This window comes from Phalaenopsis equestris, unplaced genomic scaffold, assembly GCF_001263595.1.
Source record: "Phalaenopsis equestris unplaced genomic scaffold, ASM126359v1 Scaffold000180, whole genome shotgun sequence".
NCBI classification, from domain to species: domain Eukaryota; kingdom Viridiplantae; phylum Streptophyta; class Magnoliopsida; order Asparagales; family Orchidaceae; genus Phalaenopsis; species Phalaenopsis equestris.
The window spans coordinates 1,072,595-1,099,177 of record NW_018164622.1 but is presented as its reverse complement, the minus strand read 5'-3'; the positions used below and the strand labels follow the sequence as shown (position 1 = coordinate 1,099,177).

The 26,583-nt window shown below is 33.3% G+C and overlaps 1 protein-coding gene across 1 annotated transcript; it reads left to right on the top strand.

Moving 5' to 3' along the window:
• Positions 1-7,974: 7,974 nt before the first annotated feature.
• On the top strand, positions 7,975-23,769 carry LOC110022282 (zinc finger CCCH domain-containing protein 1-like). The gene is made up of 2 exons (XM_020721147.1): positions 7,975-8,956; positions 23,378-23,769. Exons 1-2 carry the CDS (start codon positions 8,075-8,077, stop codon positions 23,480-23,482), a joined length of 987 nt encoding a protein of 328 aa, XP_020576806.1. The 5' UTR covers positions 7,975-8,074; the 3' UTR covers positions 23,483-23,769.
• Positions 23,770-26,583: the final 2,814 nt, after the last annotated feature.

The window sequence follows — 26,583 nt, the reverse complement described above, 5'->3', positions numbered from 1 at the left end:
GGAGAGTTTCGTTATATGTGTTGGGGGTGCCAGGGCAACGACCACGATCCCGCGGTACGGTACATGAGTAATTTTGTAATTACATATTATACACATTTAAAAATATATATGTGTGTTGTAACCCTAAAGGATTTTGTTGTACTCTTTTCTGAAATTGAAAGAAAGTCGTCGCTCTGCTCCTGAAGACATAAACATCTTTGCTGAACCTCGTTAAATCTTTTTTTTTTTCTCTTCTGAATTTGTGTCGATCCCCGTTTCTTTGCCATAAAATTTGACAACACGAGCAATTCGCATGAGAATAAGCTGCTTGAGAGGAATGGAGTTAAGAAGCGAGTTATTCATTCCACATATACAGAAAATAATAATAATAATAATAATAAAAAGCTTTGGAATATTTACATACACACCACACAATTGCTATGTATTTACATATTAAAACCCTAAAGTTTGATATTTACATTTATAAAACTTCGGTGCCATTAAATTATGCATGCAAAGGCATATTTAAATTATTAAAAAATAATAATTAAAGTGCTTTTGTTGTGATATTAAAATTCTGAATGTCTAAAATACAAATATGAAAGTTTAGTTGATAGATATGTAAATACATATGAATTGTGTTGTATGCATGCAAATGCCCCCCACATCGATTTTCGTTGGCCATGCACAATATATTGAAGGAAGATTTACGTAAGAACCACTCTATTCCTGTGCATTTACATATCTGACACCTAAAATTTAATTTTTATGTATATGTCATATTAGATATGCATAAAAAAAGTGTATTTTTCATTTTAAGGGTTAAAATAATGATTTTTCTTACAGTGATATGAAAGACTTGGATGGTATACATGTACAATATAAAGTTCAGATATTAGATATGTAAATACGTAGGGATTGGTTGGTATGTATGTAAATGCCCCTATGTTAAAATGATACATAATCTACAAGGAACTCAATTAGAAATTGCAAGGAAAGTTAGTAATTCTACCAAAGAAAAAGGCATAGTTTCGTTGAAACATAAATATTGAGTTTTAACTCTTAAAACAATCTAATAAAAGGTATGATAAAACATTGAAATAGTATTAGTGTTGAATTCTTATTTGTGTGTGAATCACATCCTAAGAAGTAGAGCATAAGAAAGAAGAGAGACAGAGAGAGACAAAAGAGGAGTGAATACTGTTGAACAACAAATTGTATTAATCATGTTGACATTTTCCAATCCCACTTCATACGCTTAGGCATTCAAAGATTCTCAATAGCGACAGACTATGGTTGATTAACTCAATTCTCTTCAGTGTCAAGCCACATGAATTCTTGTTCCTCCATCGCTTGATCGAGTTATACTCGACTCATGAAGGACATGCAACACGAAGGTTAACTCCGATTGTATGATAAGACGATACAAGGCTCATCTCGTTGCCCAAGGGAATCTATAAGTTTATGACATTATTTATTCTAACACTATTAGTTCAGTGGCTAAGACACATACAATCCGCATTCTCCTTACAATTGCACTTCATCAAAATTGGTTTGTACTCTAATTCGCATATTGAATGCCTTTCTACATGTCACACTCAAAGAGACAAACTATATGCAACAACAACCGAGTTTCCATGATTCACAGTTTCCCCAACATGTATGCCTACTTAAGAAATCCTTGTACGGTCTCAAACAGGCACCATGCCAATGTTTCACATTGTTTTCAGCATTTTCCACCTCAAGTGGGTTTCATATCAACAAGGTTGACCCGACCATTTTTCTCTACAATCAACACAATGTTTGCATCTTCATTTTCACATATGTGGATGACAATCTAATTACCGACAACAACCCCCGACACATCTCCCACTTACCAAAGGCCTTGCCTCCAAGTTCCAGCTAAAAAATTTAGGCCCTGCTGGCTGTGTTTCTGGGCATTGATATTCAACTAGTCGATCGACAATATTTCTTATGCCAACAAAGGTATGATATACAACTTTTTTGTATTGGAGCATGCATGATAGACATTCTCTCAGCACACCCATGCCAAATCCTCGATTAAGGCATGATGAACCCAATCCACCATTTCACAACACAACATTATATTGTCAGCTCACAGGATCTCTTTAGTATTTTATGGTCACCATACCTGACATTGCCATGAGGTTGTTCATCTTTGTCAACATATGAATATGCCCTCCATGTCTCACTACACCCAAATTACTCATATTCTTCGTTACATGAATGATACATGTCACTTTGTCTTGAAAATCAACCCTAGGGATCTCCAAATGCAAACACATGCTGATGCAAATTGGGCCAGAGATCAGTTCGACAAAAAATCAATTACCAGAGTGTGTTCTTTCTTAGGAGATGCACCTATTTTCAAGATAGTTAAGAAACAATCGACAATTGTTTGATCGATAGGTAAAGTTGAATATCATTCCCTTGCCATGGCTATTGCCGACATTATTTGGCTTCGATGTTTTATCAAAGAATTCACAATTACTCCATCCAAGTCGACCCCCTTGCATTGAGACAATATCTCAATGATATCTCTTACCAAGAACCGAATCTTCCGTGCGAGGACAAAACATATCGATATTGATCATCATTTTCTACATGATCACATCACTGACAACACCATTCAACTTAATTACATCCAATCAGGAGAACAAGTGGTTGATACTTTTTTTACGAAAATACTCTAAAAACACCAATTCTATGTTCTTCGACTAAAGTTGACGGTTCTCCCAAGACCCCTTACCTTGCAGGAGAGTATTAGCCATAAAACCACTTCTAGTGGTCCCAACACTTGCTTCATCAGCAATGTCAGAAACAGTTAGACATTGACTAACCTTTATGCCTTTATATTTTACTAGGGGTGACAAGTTACACCTTTTTGCATGCTCTTCAAATATTTATCTTTGAGTAATGTGTCAAAACAGTGTCTTATTTTTATAAAAGTTATAAATTGGTACTCAAACTATTTTAATAGGGTTCAAAATAATACTCATTAGGGACTATTTCGACACATAATAAAAGATTCTGAGGACTAAATTGCACTTTTATGAATTTTGGGAAAAAGTTTAAATTAGTACTCAAATTATTTTAATAGGGGTCAAAATAGTACTCATTGGGAACTATTTCAACACATACAAAAAGATTTTGGGGACCAAATTGCACTTTTTGTGAATTTTGAGACTAGTACAAAGAATCAGAGGATCATTTTAACACTCATTTTCATTTAACTTCTTCAAATACCTATCTTTTTGCCCCGGAGGATTAACTCTAATTGATATATTAAAATAGAAACATCAATATTATTACAGAAACAGGTCACAAATTGAAGTGTTTCTAGAAATCAGGTCATGATTCGACCCGTTATGTGTTCCCAAGATACTTAGCTTTACTATGAATTTAGGTTGAAGAGTATATTTATAGTATATTTAGGTGTATCATATATTATCTTTGTTGCGAATATGGAAATCGGACAACTGTTCAAATTGACATTTTCTCATGTTTGGCAGTAAATTGGATTTCATACTCGAAATTAATTGCTAAATTAATTGTTTATAATTTCTTCTATGATTTGTTGTAGAAGAGAAAATAAAACAATTAATGAGTTTTATTAATTATTTGATTAATTCCTTAACGGGCCTAATGACATAATATAATTAATAAATAGGCACGCTAGCTCACCTTCTTATCCCTCTTCGAGCTATCCAGGTTCTTCTTCTGGTGCGCTTCGGCTTGAAGCACTCGGGTAGAGAGAGGGAGAACAAGAGGAGGAGAGGAGAGAGAAATAGTTCTTTCTTGTAATCGTCGAGGTGATCGACTGGTGTTGTTCCTCAAATTAATAAAATCCTCTGCAGCTCCGTGGACGTATGCAATTTGCCGAACCACGTAAATATGTGTTTCCGCTGTCTTTTCTATTTTGCGATTTTTCTCGATCCGATTTTTCACTTTATTGTCGTTGTTTTTTCACAACAATCTTAACTCTAATTATTTTTTTATCTAGAAAATAATGATCATAAAATCATTAAAGGGGCTTTTACAAAATGAAATTTTATGTGTGAGACAAGTAAATCAATAAGAATTTGGTGTTGTGTAAGTAATTACTAAGCCAAGGTGGCTTGCATAAGCATATATTGCTTAAAATTGAATTATAAATTTAAATATTTTTTATTAAGTTTAAATTTAATCATTTAGTCAAAATTCATTGAACAATGCTGAGATGATCACATAATCAAATCATGAAATTTGTGGCCCAATTATTTAAATTTCATAATATTTAAAATTACATAAATATCTATGTTTGATGTGATCTCTTTTATTAGTGATGCATCATAGGTCATGTCATGGCACATGTCATTAACGGTCATAAGGAAATGAAATGACGATGATCTTTTGAGCTAGTGACCCGGTGGTCTCGCCATAAGCCCGCTTTGATCGGTCAAAACTCAAATAAGTCTGACCCACTCCAAACCTGACCCGCCCAATGCCCCCGTTTAACATAAAACAATAAAACATGGATGACTTCTTAAGCTTGACTTCTTCTGCTTAATTTAAGTCATAAAAATGGTTGTGAATGTCACAAAAGGAGCCTATTGTTTTAAGTGGTAGTTACCAATCACATCTTATCCTTTAATCATATATATTAAGAAAATAATCACCAAGCAAGACAAAAAATAAATAATAATAATAAAATCTAAACTTACAAGAAATCATCCCATAAACTAATCATATTAAAAAAATAAAATCAATGACATCACTATCACATGTGAAATCAAAGAATGTCAAAATCTTTGCGCTAAGCTTAATTAGTAAAAAAAATATATTAATGTTGGAATCATACTTCATCATTATTTTTAAATTAAAATAGTTTAAAAAAAATTAATAAATATTATATGGTTGCTTGATCAATGCGTAGATAAATAATGACTTGTGAAACAAATTAGGATTAGTTTTTGAGGGATGTCTTTTCTTGGAGAATAAGGATCTTAGTTTGACTTGAGAGATTGAGTGTTTTTGAGAGAAATTAGGTCAAATTTTAGTTGAGATTGAGCTTTAAAAGTCATAGGTCACGCTTTCTTAAATCGTGGAGCTTTAAATTATGATCTTTTAGAAGAATCAATCACCGGAGGTGGATTGGAACCCCCGATCTCAGGGGACTTACAACTGACTCGCAGATGTCAACCAACAAGTTAGGGTACAAGATAGGTAGGTACATACATACATATATGAATGTATAAATATGCCCATTTACATACATATGACTTCATATGTATTTACATATCTTAAATCAAAACTTTAAATTTTACATCTGCATCAACCAATTCTTTTACATAAAAAATATCATTATTTTAACTTTTAGAAAAGTGAAATGTATATTTCTAATGTGGGACTAAACTCAAAACCGCATGCACTACCATAATCTCAACTCTCCACTTTGGCCATCACTCTTTGTCTCTCTAATAGATCACCCACTCTTGACTTTTATTCATTATAATGGAAAGATCAACTCTCATATGTATGTCTAATTGTATTCTTTTTTTTTTTTTTGTATTATAATCAAACCATCACTTTTGATTCCATTTGTCAACGAGAATGAACTTAAGGGAGGTCAAATTAGGGTGTAATATAATGTTATTCATCCTTAAACTTAACATAAAGGCTTAGCCTATGGTTAAGAGTCAATAACATAATATTTATGCCCAATACATTTTTTAGCTATATAATGGAAGACTAAAGGCAGTTTCATGCCTTAACAATCTCGCTTTCATATGCGAGCTCATTATGTACATTACATGTTATGCAGGATATTCATATTCTATACTTCCGGTATATGTCTATCTATTTTTATGTTCTTAAGTTGTAAGATGCCTGTCCAACATAGGGGTGTAATTGAGCCAAGCTAACTCGAGCTCGAATCGGTAAGTGAATCATGAACTGAGCACGATGAGCAAGTCGATATGAATGTTTAATTGTTTGATGCGTAAATAAATGGGAATTGTGCGGTATTTATGTAAATGCCCCTCTCATATATTTATGTTTCACTGTTCTATACCCAAATCAGCCTAGAAAAAATTATTAGATAAACAAAATTATCAGCTTAATATTTCAAATAAATGTTTAAAATATAAAGGGATGCTTAAAAGTCCAGATAAAATGAACCAAAAATAATATAGAATTACTGATTGCCAATTCTACACTTTAAAAGTAACGAGAACATAGACGACAATTTTGTCTAGATTCATTCCACGAATTTGGGAATTTTTATTTTTTTATTTGGAAACTCTTGGATAATTTGAATATAATATAATGTTTAGTAAATCAAAATATAAATCACGCCTGATTATCAAATTGGTTAAAATTTTAGAATTTTTTAAATATTTTTTAAAACAGTTATTAGCTTTTTTATAAATATGCAGTTATGAACTTCTATTGATTAAATAAAATAACCAAATAGCACTATATTCCCTAAGAGTCTGTTCGGAGTAACTGCATCTCATTAAAATGCTTAAGAAACTGCGATGACTATTACAATTTTTTTGTCTTTTAAGTCAGACCACAACTAGAAACTGACCGCAACTAGAAACGGTCACCGCATCTAACCAGAAGTGGTTGGAAAACACAGAGTTCAACGACAGCTTATGAAAAAGTTGTCAAAACAGAATTTGTCCAATAGGGAGAGTTTCGTTATATGTGTTGGGGGTGCCAGGGCAACGACCTCGCGGTACGGTACATGAGTAATTTTGTAATTACATATTATACACATTTAAAAATATATATGTGTATTGTAACCCTAAAGGAGTATGTTGTACTCTTTTCTGAAATTGAAAGAAAGTCGTCGCTCTGCTCCTGAAGACATAAACATCTTTGCTGAACCTCGTTAAATCTTTTTTTTTTCTTCTGGATTTGTGCCGATTCTCGTTTCTTTGCCATAAAATTTCACAACTCGAGCAATTTAATTCGCATGAGAATAAGCTGCTTGAGAGGAATGGAGTTAAGAAGCGAGTTATTCATTCCACATATACAGAAAATAATAATAATAATAATAATAAAAAGCTTTGGAATATTTACATACACACCACACAATTGCTATGTATTTACATATTAAAACCCTAAAGTTTGATATTTACATTTATAAAACTTCGGTGCCATTAAATTATGCATGCAAAGGCATATTCAAATTATTAAAAAATAATAATTAAAGTGCTTTTGATGTGATATTAAAATTCTGAATGTCTAAAATATAAATATGAAAGTTTAGGTGATAGATATGTAAATACATATGAATTGTGTTGTATGCATGCAAATGCCCCCCACATCGATTTTCGTTGGCCATGCACAATATATTGAAGGAAGATTTACGTAAGAACCACTCTATTCCTGTGCATTTACATATCTGACACCTAAAATTTAATTTTTTTGTATATGTCATATTAGATATGCATAAAAAAAGTGTATTTTTCATTTTAAGGGTTAAAATAATGATTTTTCTTACAGTGATATGAAAGACTTGGATGGTATACATGTACAATATAAAGTTCAGATATTAGATATGTAAATACGTAGGGATTGGTTGGTATGTATGTAAATGCCCCTATGTTAAAATGATACATAATCTACAAGGAACTCAATTAGAAATTGCAAGGAAAGTTAGTAATTCTACCAAAGAAAAAGGCATAGTTTCGTTGAAACATAAATATTGAGTTTTAACTCTTAAAACAATCTAATAAAAGGTATGATAAAACATTGAAATAGTATTAGTGTTGAATTCTTATTTGTGTGTGAATCACATCCTAAGAAGTAGAGCATAAGAAAGAAGAGAGACAGAGAGAGACAAAAGAGGAGTGAATACTGTTGAACAACAAATTGTATTAATCATGTAACCTCCGGTATAACCCGAATATAACTCCCCTACTCCCAGAATAACCTCTGATGCTGATGTATGAAGTCTTATCTACGCAAATATTTCTCGCTCCCGAAACCCTCGCCTTCCTGATCGAACCCTCCCCATACAGTCGCAAACCATAGCTCAACTCGCTGTTTAGTACTTCCTCGAGCTTCGATTTCTGCATCAGAAATGGCCGATCAGAGTGGGGACGTCTGCAGTTTCTTTAAGAAGCCTTCAAGGAACAAGAACATTCGGAAGAGGACTGCCACTGAATCCCCCGAAGATGAGGACAACGGCGACCGAAGTCCCCAAACCTCCCTCCCTTCTCAAAGACCAAAGAAAACCATTGCATCCGACAAGGCACTTCAGTTCTCCACCGCAGCTCCTTCCTCAAAGTCATCCGGTAACGATGTTGGCGAACCAGAGCCGAAGAGCGAGGCCGACATCTTCCACTACGAGTCGTCCAAGCTGATCCAGGTTCAGAATGACAGCGGCGCCACTGCTTCTCTACAAACCGAGACAGAGTTCGATCGTGACGCGCGTGCGATCCGCGAACGAGTCCTCAAACGGGCTGAGGAGTCTCTTAAGGGGAAATCCAGGTCGGAAACTAGCGACGCGAAGGTCTATCATGGCATTCACGGTTACACAGATTACAAGGCTGGATTCCGCCGCGAACAGACAGTTGCTGGCGAGAAGGCCGGCGGTGCGCACGGCCCGCTGCGCGCGTCAGCGCATATCCGTGTCTCGGCAAGGTTCGACTACCAGCCGGACATCTGTAAGGATTATAAGGAGACTGGCTACTGTGGTTTTGGGGATGCGTGTAAGTTTATGCACGATAGAGGCGATTATAAGTCTGGGTGGCAGTTGGAGAAGGATTGGGATGAGAGAGAGAAGGCAAGGAAGAGAGCTTTGGCCATGGGTGGCGGCAGGGAGGATGCAGGTGGTGAGAATGATGAAGATGATGATGACAACCTTGAGTTGCCGTTTGCTTGCTCTATATGTAGGAGACCTTTCGAGGATGCAGTTATGACCAAGTGCAAGCACTACTTCTGTGAACATTGTGCTTTGAAGGTATGCAGCTTCTATTGGATTTTCAAGTTTTTTTTTTTTTGCATTTGTGCATTAATCATTGTTAATTTCGTTAATAATAATAATAAAATATTTTATTTTTACCATCACATTAGTAAAAAAAGAAGTTGAGGAGGCTTTACAGAGAATCAAGGGCGGAAAATCAGTTGAATCTGATGACATCCCTATTGAAGTGTGGAAATATTTAGGAAGTTTGGGAGTTTCTTGGCTTACTAAACTCTTTAATATTATTTTAAAGATTAAAAAGATGCCTGGGGAGTGGAGGACGAGTATTTTGGTCCCCATTTTTAAGAATAAAAGTGATGCACAAGAGTGTGTAAATTATAGAAGAATTAAGTTGATGTGTCATACTTTAAAATTATAGGAGAGAGTAATTGAACATTAGGTTAAGACGTGATACAAAGTTTATCATAATCAGTTTGGATTTATGTCGAGCAGGTCTACTATGAATACTATACATTTATTGAGAGGTTGGATGAAAAAGTGCAGAGAGAATAAGGAGGATCTACACATGATTTTTATTGATTTAGAAAATTCTTATGATAAGGTTCTAAGAGAAATCCTTTGGAGAGTTCTAGAGAAGAAATGTGTTGATATGACTTATATTCAACTCATTAAAGATATGTATACTAGAGCTATTATTTGTGTTCGAGTAGGAGGATTGACCAAGTATTTTCCTATTTTAGTTGGATTACATCAGGGATCAATTTTATGCTCATATCTTTTTGCTTTAGTTATGAATGCTCTTACTAGACATTTACAGGAGGATGTACCTTGGTTATTCTTTTCATTGATGATTTCTTTTTGCTTTAGTTATGGATACTTTTTGCCTCACTTATTAATGATTTTCATCGGCTTTGCTTTTTTAAATTTGACATCTCACAATTTTATAAGCTGAAAATGTGCGACAAAAAGAACTATTCACTATGTTGTCAGGGAAACTTTTCCATAGTTTTACCAAAACATTTTGCTCATCTTTGAGAGAGTAGCGATGAATTTATGTCATAGAAAAGAAAAACCAGTACAGTATCATTAAGTTTTTACAGATATTCCGGGATGCATGATCACTTTTTGATCATTTGTTTGTTTTACTTTACCCTTCAAAGAAAGTTTGGAAATACTAAGCTTTTTTGGGACAGACTATTACACGCATTTTCTTTGTTAGTATCTCTTTATTTATTGAAGTTGATAGATGTTTTAATTTTTAAAACAAATAGCTGTATATGATTATGCAATGTATAGGATGCTTTTTTGCAGTAATGTTATAATGTCATTACAGGGTTTTTGTTTCAGTTTTTGCATCAACATTTGGAGGACCTTAATATCATGATACACTTGCAAGGATAAATTATCTTCAGTGATCAACAATTAGGTATTATTATGTTGAAAGTGAAAAATTCTTATCATTTAAGGATGAAAAAGGTCTTGAGACCATAACTTCTCTAAGTAGGAGAAAGAGAATGTTATCCTTTATTATATGTTTGTTAAACAAAGGCCACTCAGACCCATTGCTTGTTCAGTAGAATCCAATATAACTGAACATATGAAAAGTTTTCATTGGTTTGTTTTGATGTCTATGGACCCGAGCTTAGGTGATATATCGATAATGAAGATGAAGCTTGAGTGCAAATTGGGTGATGCCCAAAGTGCTTGATATTGAAGAATCTACCAAGGAGTTATGATTAAAGATGAAAATGTCACTTGGTAAAAGTTGTTATATCCTCGAAATATGGGTTGTTTTGTTCATTCGCATCTTTGAGTTATCCTTTGTTTTTGAAAATGTGATGTGTTGGTTGAGTAACATCATAATATCATAACAATTTAAGTATTAGCTTTGCTTTGGTTGGGTGTTATCAAAATGTTGATCGAGTCTATGAAGAAAGAGAAAAGTAGTTCTTTATATTTAAGAGCCAAATGAATTGAAAATTCGTGTTTTGTTTGGGAAAAGACGATAGTTAAAATAACTAATTTTTTCTAAATGATATATTATATAACTGAAAACATGATTGAGTACTATTCAAAATTTAGAATTAAATAGAGGGGCTATTGAATATTCTGGAAGAACATGGGCTCAATTATGGAAATTGATATTGATTAAGATTTTACAACACACTAGAATATCCTTGTTGGTGATCTATCGCTTTGATGACATGATGACATATGGTTCTTCCAATAGTGTAGTATTATTCATTGGATTAATCTTTAATCCTGCTTTCTTTTTGAAAGACTACAAAATGTTATTGTAAATTATTCAAATACTATCTATATAAGTAGTGATTTAAACCATAGGTTATTTGTACTCTAGCAACTTTATAGATGGCCAGATTTTGAATTTTTGGGGCGGTAGTGAAAAAAGTTTACAGATTTGTCACTTGTTTTGGTCATGTATTATTAGTGTGATTTTTTTGAATGAAGGTAGAATTATATTAGTCATTGAACCATTTGAAATTTCATTGGTGTATATGGAAAGAAATTAAACAAAATAATTGGTTGCTATTTTACAAATAGAGGGACACATAAATATAGCGTGCTCACTAAGAGATAAATGATGAAGTGAATAGATAAGATGAAAGTTTCTTTAATTGTAAGACTCAAGTTTTTGGTTCACAATCTAAAGTCACAACTCGAAGAGCCTTCCAAAAAAGGGTGAATATTGGTTGATGAGATGTTTGAAAGACTTGGACATCTGGATGCTAGCCATCTCAATTTCTAAAATAGTCCAAGCTATAGGCTCATAGTTACCTTTGAGCAATGTTTAAAATTGTGTTATTGGGTATTGAGTTATTTGTTTATAAGGTGAGATGTTATTCTCACGGCATTTTGAGGCATATGCCTCAAATTTAAAAAAATCACACTATAAACTGTGAAGTAAGAAATGATATATTAATATTTTATTTTATTAACACATTTAAAAGTAATATAACAATATCTAATTAAGTAAAAAGTAATAAATCGTAAATTAAGATCAACATGTTAATATCTTAACATCCAATTTTAAAATAAAATGAGTTATATAAATATCAAAATATCAAAATATCAAAGTAAACTAAGATATTAAAATAAAATACTAAATATCAAACATAACAATTAGATAAGTTCAATATTAATTTTTCTTTCTTGCTCATACTGTCTCCCACTTAAACAAGAATCTAACAAGGTATTATCATTTTAATTTGTAATTTTAAAACCCCTGTCACTTTTATCGCTCAATTGACTTTCATTAGGATTATTGGCATAATGAGTTGTTTATTTCACATCTTTTCCTTCCTCGTATCTATATTCCCTCATTTCTTATTATCTTTAATCCCAATATTTTTTATTTTTAATGAATAATTATCAAATAAAAACATCAATTAACTTTGTAGATAATTAGAATTTCAACAGCTTAAATTTTTATGGATACCTTTTCATTCTATTTATTGTTATTTATTTATGAGGTGTGAATATTAATAGATGGTGTATATTTACGAATAACCTAAAAAAAATTAGATGTTTTTTTTAAGTTAAGGCGTGCCTAGAGGCACGGTTCAACCTAGGTGAGTTGTATGCCTCACCTTGGGATTGTAAGCCCGTTGTTTTTTTTTTTTTTTGTAAAAAGCATTGAGGCGGGCCTTGTTTTGCCCAATTTAAAACATGAACTTTGAGTATTATAGTTGTCATTTTAACTTTTATGGTCTATCATACCAAAACGCTTGCAATTTGTAGATTGCACTAACATCTAGCTAACACCTTATTGCCTGCTAGAAGTGTTGTAGAAGAGATTCATAGGATGTCAACCATAGTGTTGTTTTTTGGTCTATCGTACCAAAACACTTGCAATGAGTAGATTGCATTAACATCTAGCTAACACCTTATTGCCTGCTAGAGGTGTTGTAGAAGAGATTCATAGGATGTCAACCATAGTGTTTTTCTTTGCGTGCACACACGCATTAAAAGATTTATGCTAGCTTGCCTCAATGAATGCTTTGAAAGAAAGTCACTCTAATTGTAAATTTAATAAGCAGATTTGAAGACTTAAGAAATGAGTCAAAATGACTCAACCAACCTTTTTAAGAAAATTGAAGGGCTTGAAGTGTAATACCTAAAATTTTTAACGTTGATGTTTTCCTTGTTTAGATTTTTTATGCTAGAAAGTTGGTCAAATCGAATAGGTAAGGCACATCTTTGGTTAGTTGATCTGATTCCATTCAATGCTAGAAGAATAGAAGCTGGGCCAATTCATATAGGAGTCACTGACTTGATTTAATATTTGTTGAATAGAGGTTTTAAGATTATTTTCTATATATTGAGTGGAAAGGTTGGTTCTCAAGTGGATGTAAAACTATTCATGAGTTACTCTTTGAGGTTGATTGCTTTTTTTGTAAATTGCCAAATAGACGTGCCAAATAAATTTACGGAATCATTTGCTGAACATGTTTGATGGACTTTCAAATTCTACAAAAAATTCTTTCATTCTCCATCCTATTTTTTCATTCAATACACATTAAGTCAAACAACAAGACACGTAATGTTTATCATAATAATTAAAGAGCTTGGAAGAAGCTTTTTAGAAGATTTGTTTCATTTTTGAGGGTAAGTAACCTAACAATATTAAATGCTTTTACTCTGATTAGAATTAGGAAACTGGATATAGTATTTGTGAAGACATTCATCCTATCCTAGCACAACTCTAAATAGTAGGCCATGTCATTAAGAGAAGGCCATTATTACCTCTTGACCTTTAAGAGGTGGTGTAAGGGCGCAAATCCTTTATTGTGGGTGAAGAAAAAAGCCGGGATGTAGGAGTGCGGTGGGGGATAATAAGGCTAACTTAACAAGCTCTTCCTTACTACTTTAAGGTGTAAATTCTTATTAGTGTAACACTTTATGCTGTGTAAAGGTGGTTTCATAGTTTTTTTTTTCTTGACATATTTATTATATTTGCATATTAGATACTTTGCTATGAACTTTGACTTAGCATGTGAATGAATGATGAGTAAAAGAATGTGAATGGCACGCAAAAATATGCTAAAAATATGAAAATATGATAAAATAGAACAATGGGCATATGATGAATACAACTCTCATAAATGTAAGTTATTGACTCTACAAGGGTGAAAACTCTTTTATAGGAGGATGAATAGGTCTTGGACCTTGGCTTTAAAGTATCAAATGCAAAGCATTATAAGGAAGCTAATGTATGAACAGATGCATGCTATCTATGGCTTGAGCATAAATAATATCATTATGATTACTTATATGAGCATTTTCAAATATGTTATATCTTTAACGTTGTATTTAGCTCGATCATATTAAGCTATCTCGCTTGTTCTATTCTAATATGTTAAGTTTCCATTGAGTTCTATTTCACTATTATTGGTTTTATTTTCAGTTGTTATATGTATAGAGGGATTAGATTAAATGTGAGCATGAGGGAGCCTAGTCGGCTAGATTTATGTTGAATCTTGGATGTGTTATGCATTTGAGTTAGTTCATGAGTTATTTTGACTTTCTGTGTGAAATATTAGGTTTGACACCCTAAAACTTTATGGAAAATGGACCATGGTGGCATAGAGGCGTTATATATATGAATTATTTAGTTATGAAGCATTTTAATTTATTTTCTTTATCATGAAAGACTGATTTATATTCTGAATATTTTAATTACTTTGTGTGGTTGTGAGACCGATCATATCTGAACTAATTCCTATTATGTTTAGGAAATTTTGTAATGGTAGGATTAATCAAGATGAGTTATTTGGACAAGGTTTCTAATGAAATCTTTTTGGGTAGGGGTCCCAATGTTTTAAATTGGCTCAGGCTACTTAAGAGAGGTTCTTTCTGCTCCTCGTATCATGAGCATGTTTGTCATTCATGATGAGTATGTTTGATAAATATTGGCATCATTGCTATTATAATTAATTCTTTAGAAGCTAGTTTTGTTTGGGAGAGTGTGAATAGCTTTAAGATTACTAACCAACCATGTATTGACAACATTATCATAGGCTATTATGAACTATTTGTCTTATAATATGAATCACACAATCTGACTAAGAAGTTGAAAAAAAAGTGAGCTTGACACTGTGCTTCAAAGTGTTGCTCTGCAGTGTTGTTGTTTTTGTTTATTTTTTTATTTTGGGTGGGGGGTGTGTGTGCACACACTTCATGAACCAGTGTTGGAAATAACAACTCATATCATGACAATTTTATAGCCAATATCTCATGGCTTATGCATTTTATTTATTCAAACAACTGGTGGATCATATAATCCAATTAGTATGGTGAGTGTTGGGAATAATAACTCCTACTAAGGTGAGGTTTGGTTAACGTTAACCGAGTCAAGAACACGCACACACACACACACACACACATACACATGTATGTTTTGTTTTAAAGAAGATTACTTTATTAGCTTTTATGTTATTTTGAGATGTCAAGCATTGTAAGATGACATAAGCATATTGGTCTTGAAAATTGACCATATGATGTTATTTTTAGAGGATATTAAGAGGGCTTTTTGTTCACTGCATGTTCTCAGATGGAAATATAACTACAGTTTGGTGTAGAGAAACTTGCTAGTGGCTAGATATACCTGCAAAATTCGTCTTTTCAGCTTGATATACCTTTATGATGGCCCATTTTGAGGTAAAATGTGCTTTTTTTCTTAAGGGATTAAGTAAGATTACCCTTTGTGTGCAAAGTATTAGTTATTAGTTGATGGTGTAATGAACCATTGTGAGTGAGAATGAGTATATGCAACTTATGCATTACATGGATCAATCAAAAGGAGGAATGTGTTGGGAAAGGGGTAGCCCTTCGCCTTAGAAGAGTGCTAGTGCCATAATAACTTTTTGTAGTGGAAGGATGCATAGATTATAGTCCCCAGGAAAATTTTGATATTTCTCAAAAAACTTTTAACAATACTATTGGTGTAAAGAATTTTGACACTTTGCGTGAAACTTTTTTTAGTACGTCAGATTAGATCTATCTTGTACTTAGAGGTAGTTGAGGCAACATTTTGATGGTAGTTCTTGGAAGGATGGTGCTTTATTTGAGAGTTCCAAGACCTCATTGAATTGATTGCAATTGCTCGACTTTATGCTATAACCCAATAGGAAACTTAAGAAGAGCTAAGATTGGTGACATTTGTGATGTATTTTCATGACTCACTTGTAATTATATTGTTTGATTTAGGTTATCTTATTTATTCTTTACTAAGGCTACATGACATGAGTTAAGGTGACATAAGTTAAGGTTTGAGTGATATCCATTGAACACTAGTATTCCTATCCTGTTATTTGGAGATAAAGTGTAAATATTCTCATGTGTGCATGATGGAAATGTGCTCCATGATAGCAAAGTATTTTCCCCTTCATTGTTCATATACTCTTGACCGAATTAAGACACTCAAGGTAAATTTCTTTCTCAATAACAGATGGAGATTGAGTGGTAAGAGAAAATGTCAAATTTAGCATTCCCATCAACCAATTTTTATTCTCTTTTGTGAATGAAGTATTCTCTCTCCTTGATTTAGCCATCAAGGTTAATAGACTTAATATGAAACTGTTTTGAAGCTCTATTAGTTCAATTGAGATATATAAGCTAAGAGATAGTTGGACTAGGATTGCGCCTATTATCTATTACTTGGACATATCTCACCGACTTACAATAGACATTCTACCATGTACCACATAGATTTCATAAGTTCCTGACTGAATGAACTTTGATAGAATTGTAGGAGGTTACAAGACTCAATTACAATAACTATTAAAAAGGATTATTTATTATAATTTCTTAACAGGGGAGGATTTGATTCTCTTAGCTAGGAAAAAAAGATGGTTATTGACCAGTATCTCCTTTGAAAATTTGACAACGTGATATAGGAAAAAAATTCAAGATTATTTTGCAAATGTCTTGGCCTATATGTTACTAAGGATAAGATAATTGTGAGAAAAATAGGAGTTTGAGTTTAGATAGGAGATATAATATTATGAGTTGGTGAATTCTCCCAAATAGATGGTCACCCAAACTTGACACCAAATTTCGTTGAAGCAAGGAAAAAAGATGGTTATGGACAAGTATCTCCTTTGAAATTTTGATAACATGATATAGGAGCATTTTTTAAGATTAGTATGCAAATGTCTTAGCCTATGTGTTACTAAGGGGGTGTTTGACAGACACTTTTAACTTGATTTAACCTTTGATTTAACCTAAATTCAAAGAAACACCAAAAAAGGAGAAATCGAAATCCTACTCTCCATTAAATCCTACGCTCTCTTGTTCTACCTCTTTCAACCCGTTCTGTCCCCTCCCGTCTCCTCCGCACCTTAATTCCAAATTTATCAAATCCGTGTATGAGGTAGATTTACTCTTCTGTTGCTCGCGCCTCCGTCTTCGTCGCGTCCGTGGCGAAGTATGCGGATTTGTTAAATCCTATTAATGTAAATCTTCTGTTGCAGCCAAACATCGCCTAAGAATAATATAATTATAAGAAAATTAAGTGTTTGAGTTTGATATGAGATATAATATTATGAGTTGGCGAATTCGCCGAAATACATTGTCACCCAGACTTGACACCAAATTTCGTTGAAGTCAAATCCATCACTATTTTCTGCATAATCGTGTTTTGGTGTTTTGACCAATGTTACCATTTTTTATCGATTTTTTACGTATAAGCCGTCAATTTTCATCCGCTTAGTGAGATCTTCAACTTCTTAGAAGAAAGTTTTCCCATCTTGGTTTTCAAACTCCAAAACAAAATCTTGACACATCGCTGAAACTTTTTAATCTCTTACCTCCTCTCTATGGTTGTAACCTTCTTTTATGCATGAACCGGGCTCTTCTTTTTACCCTTTCTTAGAAATAATATTTTTTCTGATGCAAGCTGTCAAAGAATAATATACCTCTTTTCACTTTCAATGCAAAACTCTTTTTCTATTGTTGGTCACACATTGGAATTCCCCTCAAGTGTCCTGATTCATCATGTGTGAGCTTATATATATATACACTCTTGTAATAGCTATTATGGAAGGATGAATAATGAAAATGTAATTTTAGGAATATAGTTTTATTAACTTTAGCTAGGAGATGAGTGTTTAGAGATACAACTAATGACAATGAACTGCCCATGAAAAGGAGATTCAAATCTAGTAGCGTTTCCATGGTGCAAGATTTTTCATGTATTCTTGTGGTTCTATTTTCTTTCGATATGACTAACTTAAATTATGAAGAATACAATCACAATAAAGGATTGCTAGTGAAGGCCATATATATGTTATTGTTCTTTTTCTCATTATGTTTTTTTTAAAATTAAAATATAGTTTATTTCATATTTTTTTATTACATCATAATATTCAACCAATTGCAATGTGCCATAATATCCTCCATGACAAATCTCGAATTTGATATCATCAACTCAGATTCAAGGAGCAAAATATGTTGAAGAAAATCTTTAGGACATGTTCTTGCCATTATGAGTTTATTATTATGCTCTTTGGATTGCATAGCGTGCCAAAAACATTCAGGGATTTAATAAATAAAATGTTTCAACCTTATATTGATCGATTTGTGATAGCATCGTAGATGATGGTTTAATTTACTTGCAAGGCCAAACTAGCATGCGGTGCATTTACGAACTATACTGCACATCTTGCATGTTCACTGATTGGATGCAAAAGTAGTGCTTTTTAACTTATTAAGATTTCTTTTTGAAATACATTGTTAGTGTTTTGGGTATCCTTGTAAACTTTCAGGAGATCGTCACCCTAATAGATTTGGTGAGTCCAACTTGTGTATCAGAAGTTCGAAGCTATATTGAATTGTTTAGATATAGAAGATTCATTGATGCATTTTCTCAGAAAATAACCCCACTGAACTAACTACTTTAGAAGGAAATGAAGTTCGAGAGTATAAACATAGACAAGAAGGATTTTTGACGGTTGAAAATGTCTCATTGCAACAAATGTTTTTAGTTTGTCAGATGGGACTGAAGTGTTTCATATTTATTATGATGCTTCCATGTAGATACTCACATAATTGTTGTTGCAAAATGGCTGAGTAAGCACTTCCACATCAAGATGGCTTAAACTGCACACTATTTGGAGTTAGCTTCATCCCTCTAGGTATAGAGGCCTTACCTTTTTGGTGTCCCTTTTGAGAACTTTACTAACCATTAGAACTTGAAATACTAATTTACCTTAAAACAGCTCAACTTATGAGAGACAATGGCTAGAATTTTTAAAAGACAATGATTATTCATTATTATCTTCGGAAAGCCAACATGGTAGTTGATGCAGAGACAATGGCTAGAATTTTTAAAAGACAATGATTCGAAAATTCATTATTATCTTCGGAAAGCCGACATGGTAGTTGATGTTCTTACTAATAATTCTGTTATAATACTATAATTTGTTTGCTGAATGATGTGGGCATTACTTCCCAAATATTAAAAGCTAACCCAAGCTTAAGTGGAAGATTCAGAGCAGGCTAAATTGAGGTTGTGCGCTTGAGGATAAGCTGAGAAGATTTTCAAGAAGATGACAATGAAATTGTCAATTTTGAAGTATGACTCGGCGTACTAATCCACAAATGATTGGAGAGAAATCATTTTATGACAATCACATGTTTCAAAATATATTATCCAACCTGGAGTCAATGTGATGTATCAGTATTTGGAGTAATACTTTTAATAGACTGGACTTGAGAACAATATGATTGAATCTGTGAGGAAATGCTATACTGTTTGGTTGTTAAGACCGAACACCAAATACCGAATACAACTTTACAACTTTTGCAAGAGGATGGTGTGGTGATGGACTTTGTGATCAGAATGTCATGATTGTCATTAGGACATGACATTGTTTAGGTGACTGCAGACCATTTCACAAATAGTGCTATCTTCTTGTTGTTTCGTCAAATACAAACATAATTAATCTTGCTTAAGTTTAGTTAGTGACTATTGGTCGACCACATGATGTCATACACCATTGTGTATGATTGGGACGAGTAATTTATGTCCAATTTGTGGAAGTGTATCCAAAAAAGCCCTAAGAACTCATCTGCAGATTGATGGGTGTTTTTAGTTGGCATTCCATTTGAAAATCTATTCAGATTGTGTTGTTGATTTTGGATAGCTAGGGATAACATTGTTTTATTAGTACAGTTTTCATACAACAAAAATCATTAAGCAAGCATTGGAATGGCGCCATATGGTCTTGTATGAGCGAAGATGCATATCATTGTTGTGTTGAATTGAAGATGGATGGAGAGATTCACCTTTGGACATTAGTTGGTTGATGAGAAATTTAAGAAGACGAGTTATTCTGGAAAGATTATAGATGGTGTAAGATCAACAGAAGTATTTGGCTCCAAAGTATAAAGATTCCACTGTAATGCTGGTGATCAACTCTTCCTGAGGATTAGTCAATTGTCTAGGGAAAGCTCTATGATTTATTGGACTTTTAAGACTCTTGTGTGTGCTAGTTTAATCGCATAGAGTTTGATATTATTGCGGTGTTAGGAAGTGCACGATTTCTTCTATATTTCTTCACTCAAGCAATATCTTCTGGGCTCAATGTTTGTCATTTCCTATGACTTATAAGAGATAAAAATTCATCCTAATTTATATTTTGAAGACCAACCAAAGCAGAACCTAGCTCAACAATGTCAATCATCGTGTACTAAGAAGATTCTGATGGTCAACATTCTTTGAAATAATCAAATTGAATGTGAAGTAGATACTGAGAGGAGATGCATGTGTCTTTACCTCTTCATGAGTGCTTGTATAAATTTCAAAGATGAAATTCTTTAATTGGGGCGGCGGGATTATAATTCCTAAAGTATTTAAACCTAATCTTTTCATTGTTTTGACCAAAGATGGATGTCCAGATCAAGAGCATAAGCCAGGCCCATGTTGGTTGATCTGATTCAATTTAGTAACAGATAGATTAATGCCATGGCAATTCAATTAGGAATTGCCAATTTAATGCTTGCAGAGTAGTTTTATAAGGTGTGAAGATGATTTCTAATAGGATAAGTGAAGGGGTTGATGGCTGAGTGGATGAAAATATATTTAGGAGTAACTTTATATGATCAAATGGATTTTTTGTCAATAGCCAATTTGAAGTGCCAAATAGATTTAAGAGACTCATTTGTGTTACATTTCTGATGGATATTTGGATTTTATGAAGAACTTTTAGTGGTCCCCTCTTTATCCAGCCATTTACCTTGGACTAAATCAGGCAATACGACTATTCATGTGGAAGTAGTGGAATTAAATAATCCATATAAAGTTTCCGCTTGTCATAACTATTGGGAGGCCTTACCTAGTGGCTAAGAGTAGGCAATCTAATGATATGAAGGGTCATTATCTGTGTCATAATTAGGAAATTAGAGATACTACTCGAGAAGGCCATCATAGATTATGAGAGATATGAGATCAAGCTGTTATTGTCACTTCTTGAGCTTTAAAAGGAAAAGTAAGGCTGTGAATTTTTTATTATGAGTGAAGAAAGTAGTTGTGACAGTGAGAAGGCTGTGAGGGATACTCAGCTCTTTATGACTATGTTGGGATGGAAGTTCTTGAAACATTATTTTAGTTTAATTTTCCGCATTATGAAAGTAATTTCGTAGTTTTTTTCTCTTAAAGTGTCCATTGTATATGCATATTGGATACCTTATTATGAACTGTGACACTAGCATATGAATACTAAATAGATTGTGCTCTATGGTACTAATATATGATAACTTGGGCTGACAGGCTCTACTAAATGTAGCTCTAGAATATGGTAATTGATGACAAGTGAATATGAAGATCGTAGGTCCTGGAGCTTAGTTCTAAAGCGTCGAATGGAAAGCACGTCAAGCAAGCCAAACTGGTGGGATATAATAATTATGCGTGACTTGAAGATGATTATATATCGATTATGACAAGTGGCTGCATGAATTTATAATATAATCTAATAGTTATGCTTTTATTAACACTTATGAATATATTATGTTTGAATTTTTTAGTGCTTTCTATGACTGTATTAAGCAATCTCATAGAGCATGCATTCTATTATAATGCATTAATCTTTTCATTGAGTTTTATCTCACTTTTTGTATTTTATCTACAAGTGAATTGTCAGTACAGGGCAGGGATGTGAATCAAGAGGGTGAGCAGTAGGGATCCTAATCGGATGGATTCTGATGGGATCTAAGATTCACTAAGCCTCTGCATAGTTTGGTTTGTGTTTTATTAAGCAATTTATTTTAAGAAATGTTAGATTGGACACTATAACGCTTTAAGAACGATGGATAATTATAGACTTGGGCATCTTGTATGAATTTGTTTGAAATTATGTCACTTTTAATTTCCGTTCTGTTTTAAAATGTCAATTGTATATCAAAATACTTTAATTAAAGGTGCCTTAAATCATCCAAATGTATTTGTGTCGAGCTAAGCATGTTTTTGAACAATTAGATTCCCAAGTTGATTTAGTTGGATCAACTCTAATTCTATTCTCATCTTATTGGGCAGGGGTCCTAATTTTTAAACTTGGTCTGGTTAATTGGATGTGATTGCTTCTCTCTTCTTAAGCCTCAAGCATATTGGTCATTAGTCAAGAGAATTTGTCTGGTCTGCATCAAAATTTTGAATTGAATTTAAAATACTTAACTTTTCTCCTCATATTGTTTTTTTATTATGGTGTGGTTGATGGATGGTTTGATTCTTTTTTAGAGATAAATGGTAAATCTGGAGAGATGCTTGGTCTCTTGGATTAACACTTGATGAAAATGCTGTTTGATTGGGGCATTTTAGTCCTTTGGTTGGTTGGAGGGTTTAGGATCGATACAGGTCATCTCTAAAGATCGGTGCTTAATCATTGTATCTGTAGGGCAAAGTGATGACTGCATGAATCCACCTTGAGATTACTGTTTTTGGATATCTCCATCGAGTTGCTAGATTTGTGTTGATGGCTTGGAGATTGATAATGACCCCCTTAGTCTTTGATTGAAGTGTTTTCATGGATCTTTAGATGATCCGGAAGTGTAGATTTTGAAAGACCATTATCCTTTTATACAACCATTACACAAAAATTGCGTCAGCATGACTTTTTGTTCCTTGATTGGATAAATTGGATTAATCCAGAACTAATACTTTCCTTTAGGGATGTATCACACCTCAGTCTGTATGACCATATTTATATTAACAATGAACCAACCATCAACACCATCAATATTATTAGAGCGGCCATCTTATTTTATTCAGTTAGCTTCAGGAGCTATTTTACATAGATATCTAAAGGTCTTACGAGGAGCTACTTCATTTGGCTACTTCTCTAGAAATCGTCATGCTCTGTCTTTAAGCATCATTCATGATTTCATCTTCCATACTTATTTGTTCCTTTAGATCTTAACATTCTTTTGCCGTTTGATGTGCAGCATCATTCAAAGAACAAGAAATGCTTTATTTGCAACACACCAACGCTGGGTATTTTTAATACAGCACATGAGATAAGGAAAAAGATGGCACAAGAGAAGCAATAGTTATGGTACTTGCCCAGCACCCTTTTCCGTAAGTTATTCTTAATGATTTTTTTTTTTAAACTTTTCTTTTGTTTTGGGGTGTTGAGTTCAACCAGCATCCTCTAGCATGCGAATTCGCTTATTACTTATTGAAACGCTGGTGGAGTTGAATGCATCCCTAAATGGTATACAAGTGCTCAGGGATTTCATTATATTTGTGCTCTAATTTTTATCTTTTTTATGAAATTGTATATTTCTATTTCCAATGGGTTGGTTTCGCTGGCTTAGTGCATGAGTAGAAAAGTGGATCTCTCATCCTGAAACTGAATGGCCTCCAACATGCTTGCCACTACCTTCTAATCGTCAATCTCTTTTCTTAAAATGAGTAGTTGTTAAAATTTTGCATTTTTTCTCTTCTATCATCTTTGTTGTGTTTAAATTTGTGCTTTAAACAGTATTTTCTTTTTAGCATTTGGCACTTTGGATGGCATCAATCTAAGGTTGGTAGACGGGGCGATCAAGAGAGCAGTTAGGTAAGTTGTAGGATGAGAAAGGAGGGTGAAAAGTTGCTGGTGGCTAAGAAATCGTTACACTTAGTGGCTGGGACAGCAAACCAGAACTAGAAAATTGCAGGTCAGCTGCTAAACAGGTGGTATCAGAGGTCCTTGGTTGTTTGAGAGATATCAACACGTAGATCCACTCAAGTTACAGGTAAATCATTTGAGAATGATCAAATGATACTATAATTTGGCAAGGAAAAACTAAAGAAAACAGTTTATTTTTAATAAATCGAAACCTAAATGTGACATGTTAGGTTCCAAGCTACATACTTGTACCAAGACACATATTAAACCCTAATTATAAATCAATATAAGATGAACAAGGACCTATAGGGCCGATGGTCTAGCAGCAGGCTGGAATTTTCTCGCTTTGGTTTTAACTGGACGAAAAAATCTCATCTCGCATTTGTCTCGTGCTTGTCTCGCCCATACATGTTGATGGTAGAAAATGTTGTCTGCCATTTGCTCATGGCTCTATGCAGTATACTCTGTTCTATTTGCATGGCATGATAAGATGCACTAAAATGACGTGATTCATTTAGGCCATGCATGGGCAATTGTGCACAGCGCATTGCTCTTATGATGCATGCTAAGTTGATTTTTAAGATTTAATTTAAAAAAATGATAAGTAAATTTAGATACATTTGTTTCAATTCTTTTATCTTTGCACATTTAAGATATAAACTTTAATATATATTTATATAACACTCATTTTTAATATTAAATCAAAAGTACCAGTAATACTATGTTTTAAAATTGAAGTGCGCCTTTTCATGAATATAATTTAATGTGATTATGTTACGAAATACTATATATGTAAATAATAAAGTTTAGGTTCTGAATATGTAAATATATAAGAATTATGTGGCACGTAGGAAAATTTCGCAATACATAATGAGCTCCACTCGCTCGATGAGAATGATGATGGAAATTATAATTCATGAGGTTATAATAATGGTGATGAAAAAAATAAAGTTACTTGACTTATGATGATAATGATAATTCTTCGAATGATTAATTTAATTATTTATAAAAATATTAGAATTGTAAAATGTAATAATATTTTTAAATTTAAGTAATTGAGATATTAGACACTTGAATTTAAGTTTTCTTTTTTATGTTCATGCTATTTTATCTTTCAATTTAATGTTATTTCACATTTACTTGTATTTTTTTACTAATGTTTTTAATATTTTGTGCAATATTTAAAATGGCGTGTGCTACGCTATGCATTATGCGTTATAGCTTTATGGAGACTTTTGTGTTATAGTGTGCCATTCACCATTGATAAAAATTTTCGTGCTTGACGGGATACTCTCATGTTACTCACCTCCCTAGAAGCTTCTAGATTTCCGTAGTAGGACAACAATTCAATGATGTTAAAGGTAGCAAATTGCAGTATTTCTATATATCTACCTTATATGCAATGTCATTGATCTTCTTAACATTTCTAAATAGACCGTTAGTTAAAAGCTTGAGTTTTCCAAATTACTACGTAGGATACATTTTCTTCTTCAATTTAATTCACACAAAGTCACCTTTCTTAGCGACCTGGGCTTTCCTAAACTTTTTGCTTGCTTCTGATACTTAGCATTTAGCTTATTTTTTTAGTGAAGTCAATTTATACCAGCCCAGATTAGTACATGATGTGAAGAGATATGTCTGATAATGTAGGATGTCATTTGGCTAAAACTTGAAGACAATACATCTGTCTACACTCCCCTTTCCAGAAACACTTTTGTCATTTGGCTAAAACTTGAAGACAATACATCTGTATACACTCCCCTTCTAGTTCCAGAAACACTTCGGTTAGATGCAAGCATAAACTTTGTGGTGGGTTTGCCACGGACATACAAAGTAAGAATTCTATTATGATGGTGGTAATCTATTTTTCCAAGATTACACATTTTGTTCCTTATTATAGATCGATGGACGTGTCACACGATGCAAACTTATACTTTCAAGGAGATTGTTGTCTTCATGACATGCCCATAACCATCACTTCAGATAGAGCTGTTAAGTTTCTACACCATTTCTGGTGGACCCTATGGGTTAAGCTTGGCATATTACTTCAGTTCAGTTCAGTTCAACGGCTCACCCACATAAAGATGGGCATATAGAGGTTGTAAATTACAATTTGGGTAATCTTCTCATGTATTTTGTGAGAAAAAAACATCAGTGAGATTTGATTTTTTGCAGGTTAAGTTTGCCTTAAACCAATCCACTAGTTAGTCTATAGATCATAGCTCATTTGAGATTATATAGGATCAAATTCCTCTTACTAAGATTTAGTGCCAATGCTTCTAGCTATCGAGTTTAACACATACGTGAACATGAGATTCATAAGTTACATGAGTTGTGAGGTTAAACATTATTTAATAAAACATTAAATATCAAAAGCAAACAAAAATGTTCAGGACAAGTAGCGTCTTTAACGAGGGTGACAATACTGATCAGATTGAAGAATAGATTTTTTTTGTTTCTTTTGCGATATGCTCAAGCTTAAAGCTGATAGTCCATTCAAAATTACTAAGTTGATCAAAGATAATGCCTAAAAGATTG

Bases quoted from the DNA above. Each gene is read 5' to 3' on its own strand.
- LOC110022282 (XM_020721147.1), top strand. From the start codon at position 8,075: ATGGCCGATCAGAGTGGGGACGTCTGCAGTTTCTTTAAGAAGCCTTCA. The intron at 8,957-23,377 runs GTATGCAGCTTC...TTTGATGTGCAG, and splicing joins GTGAACATTGTGCTTTGAAG to CATCATTCAAAGAACAAGAA.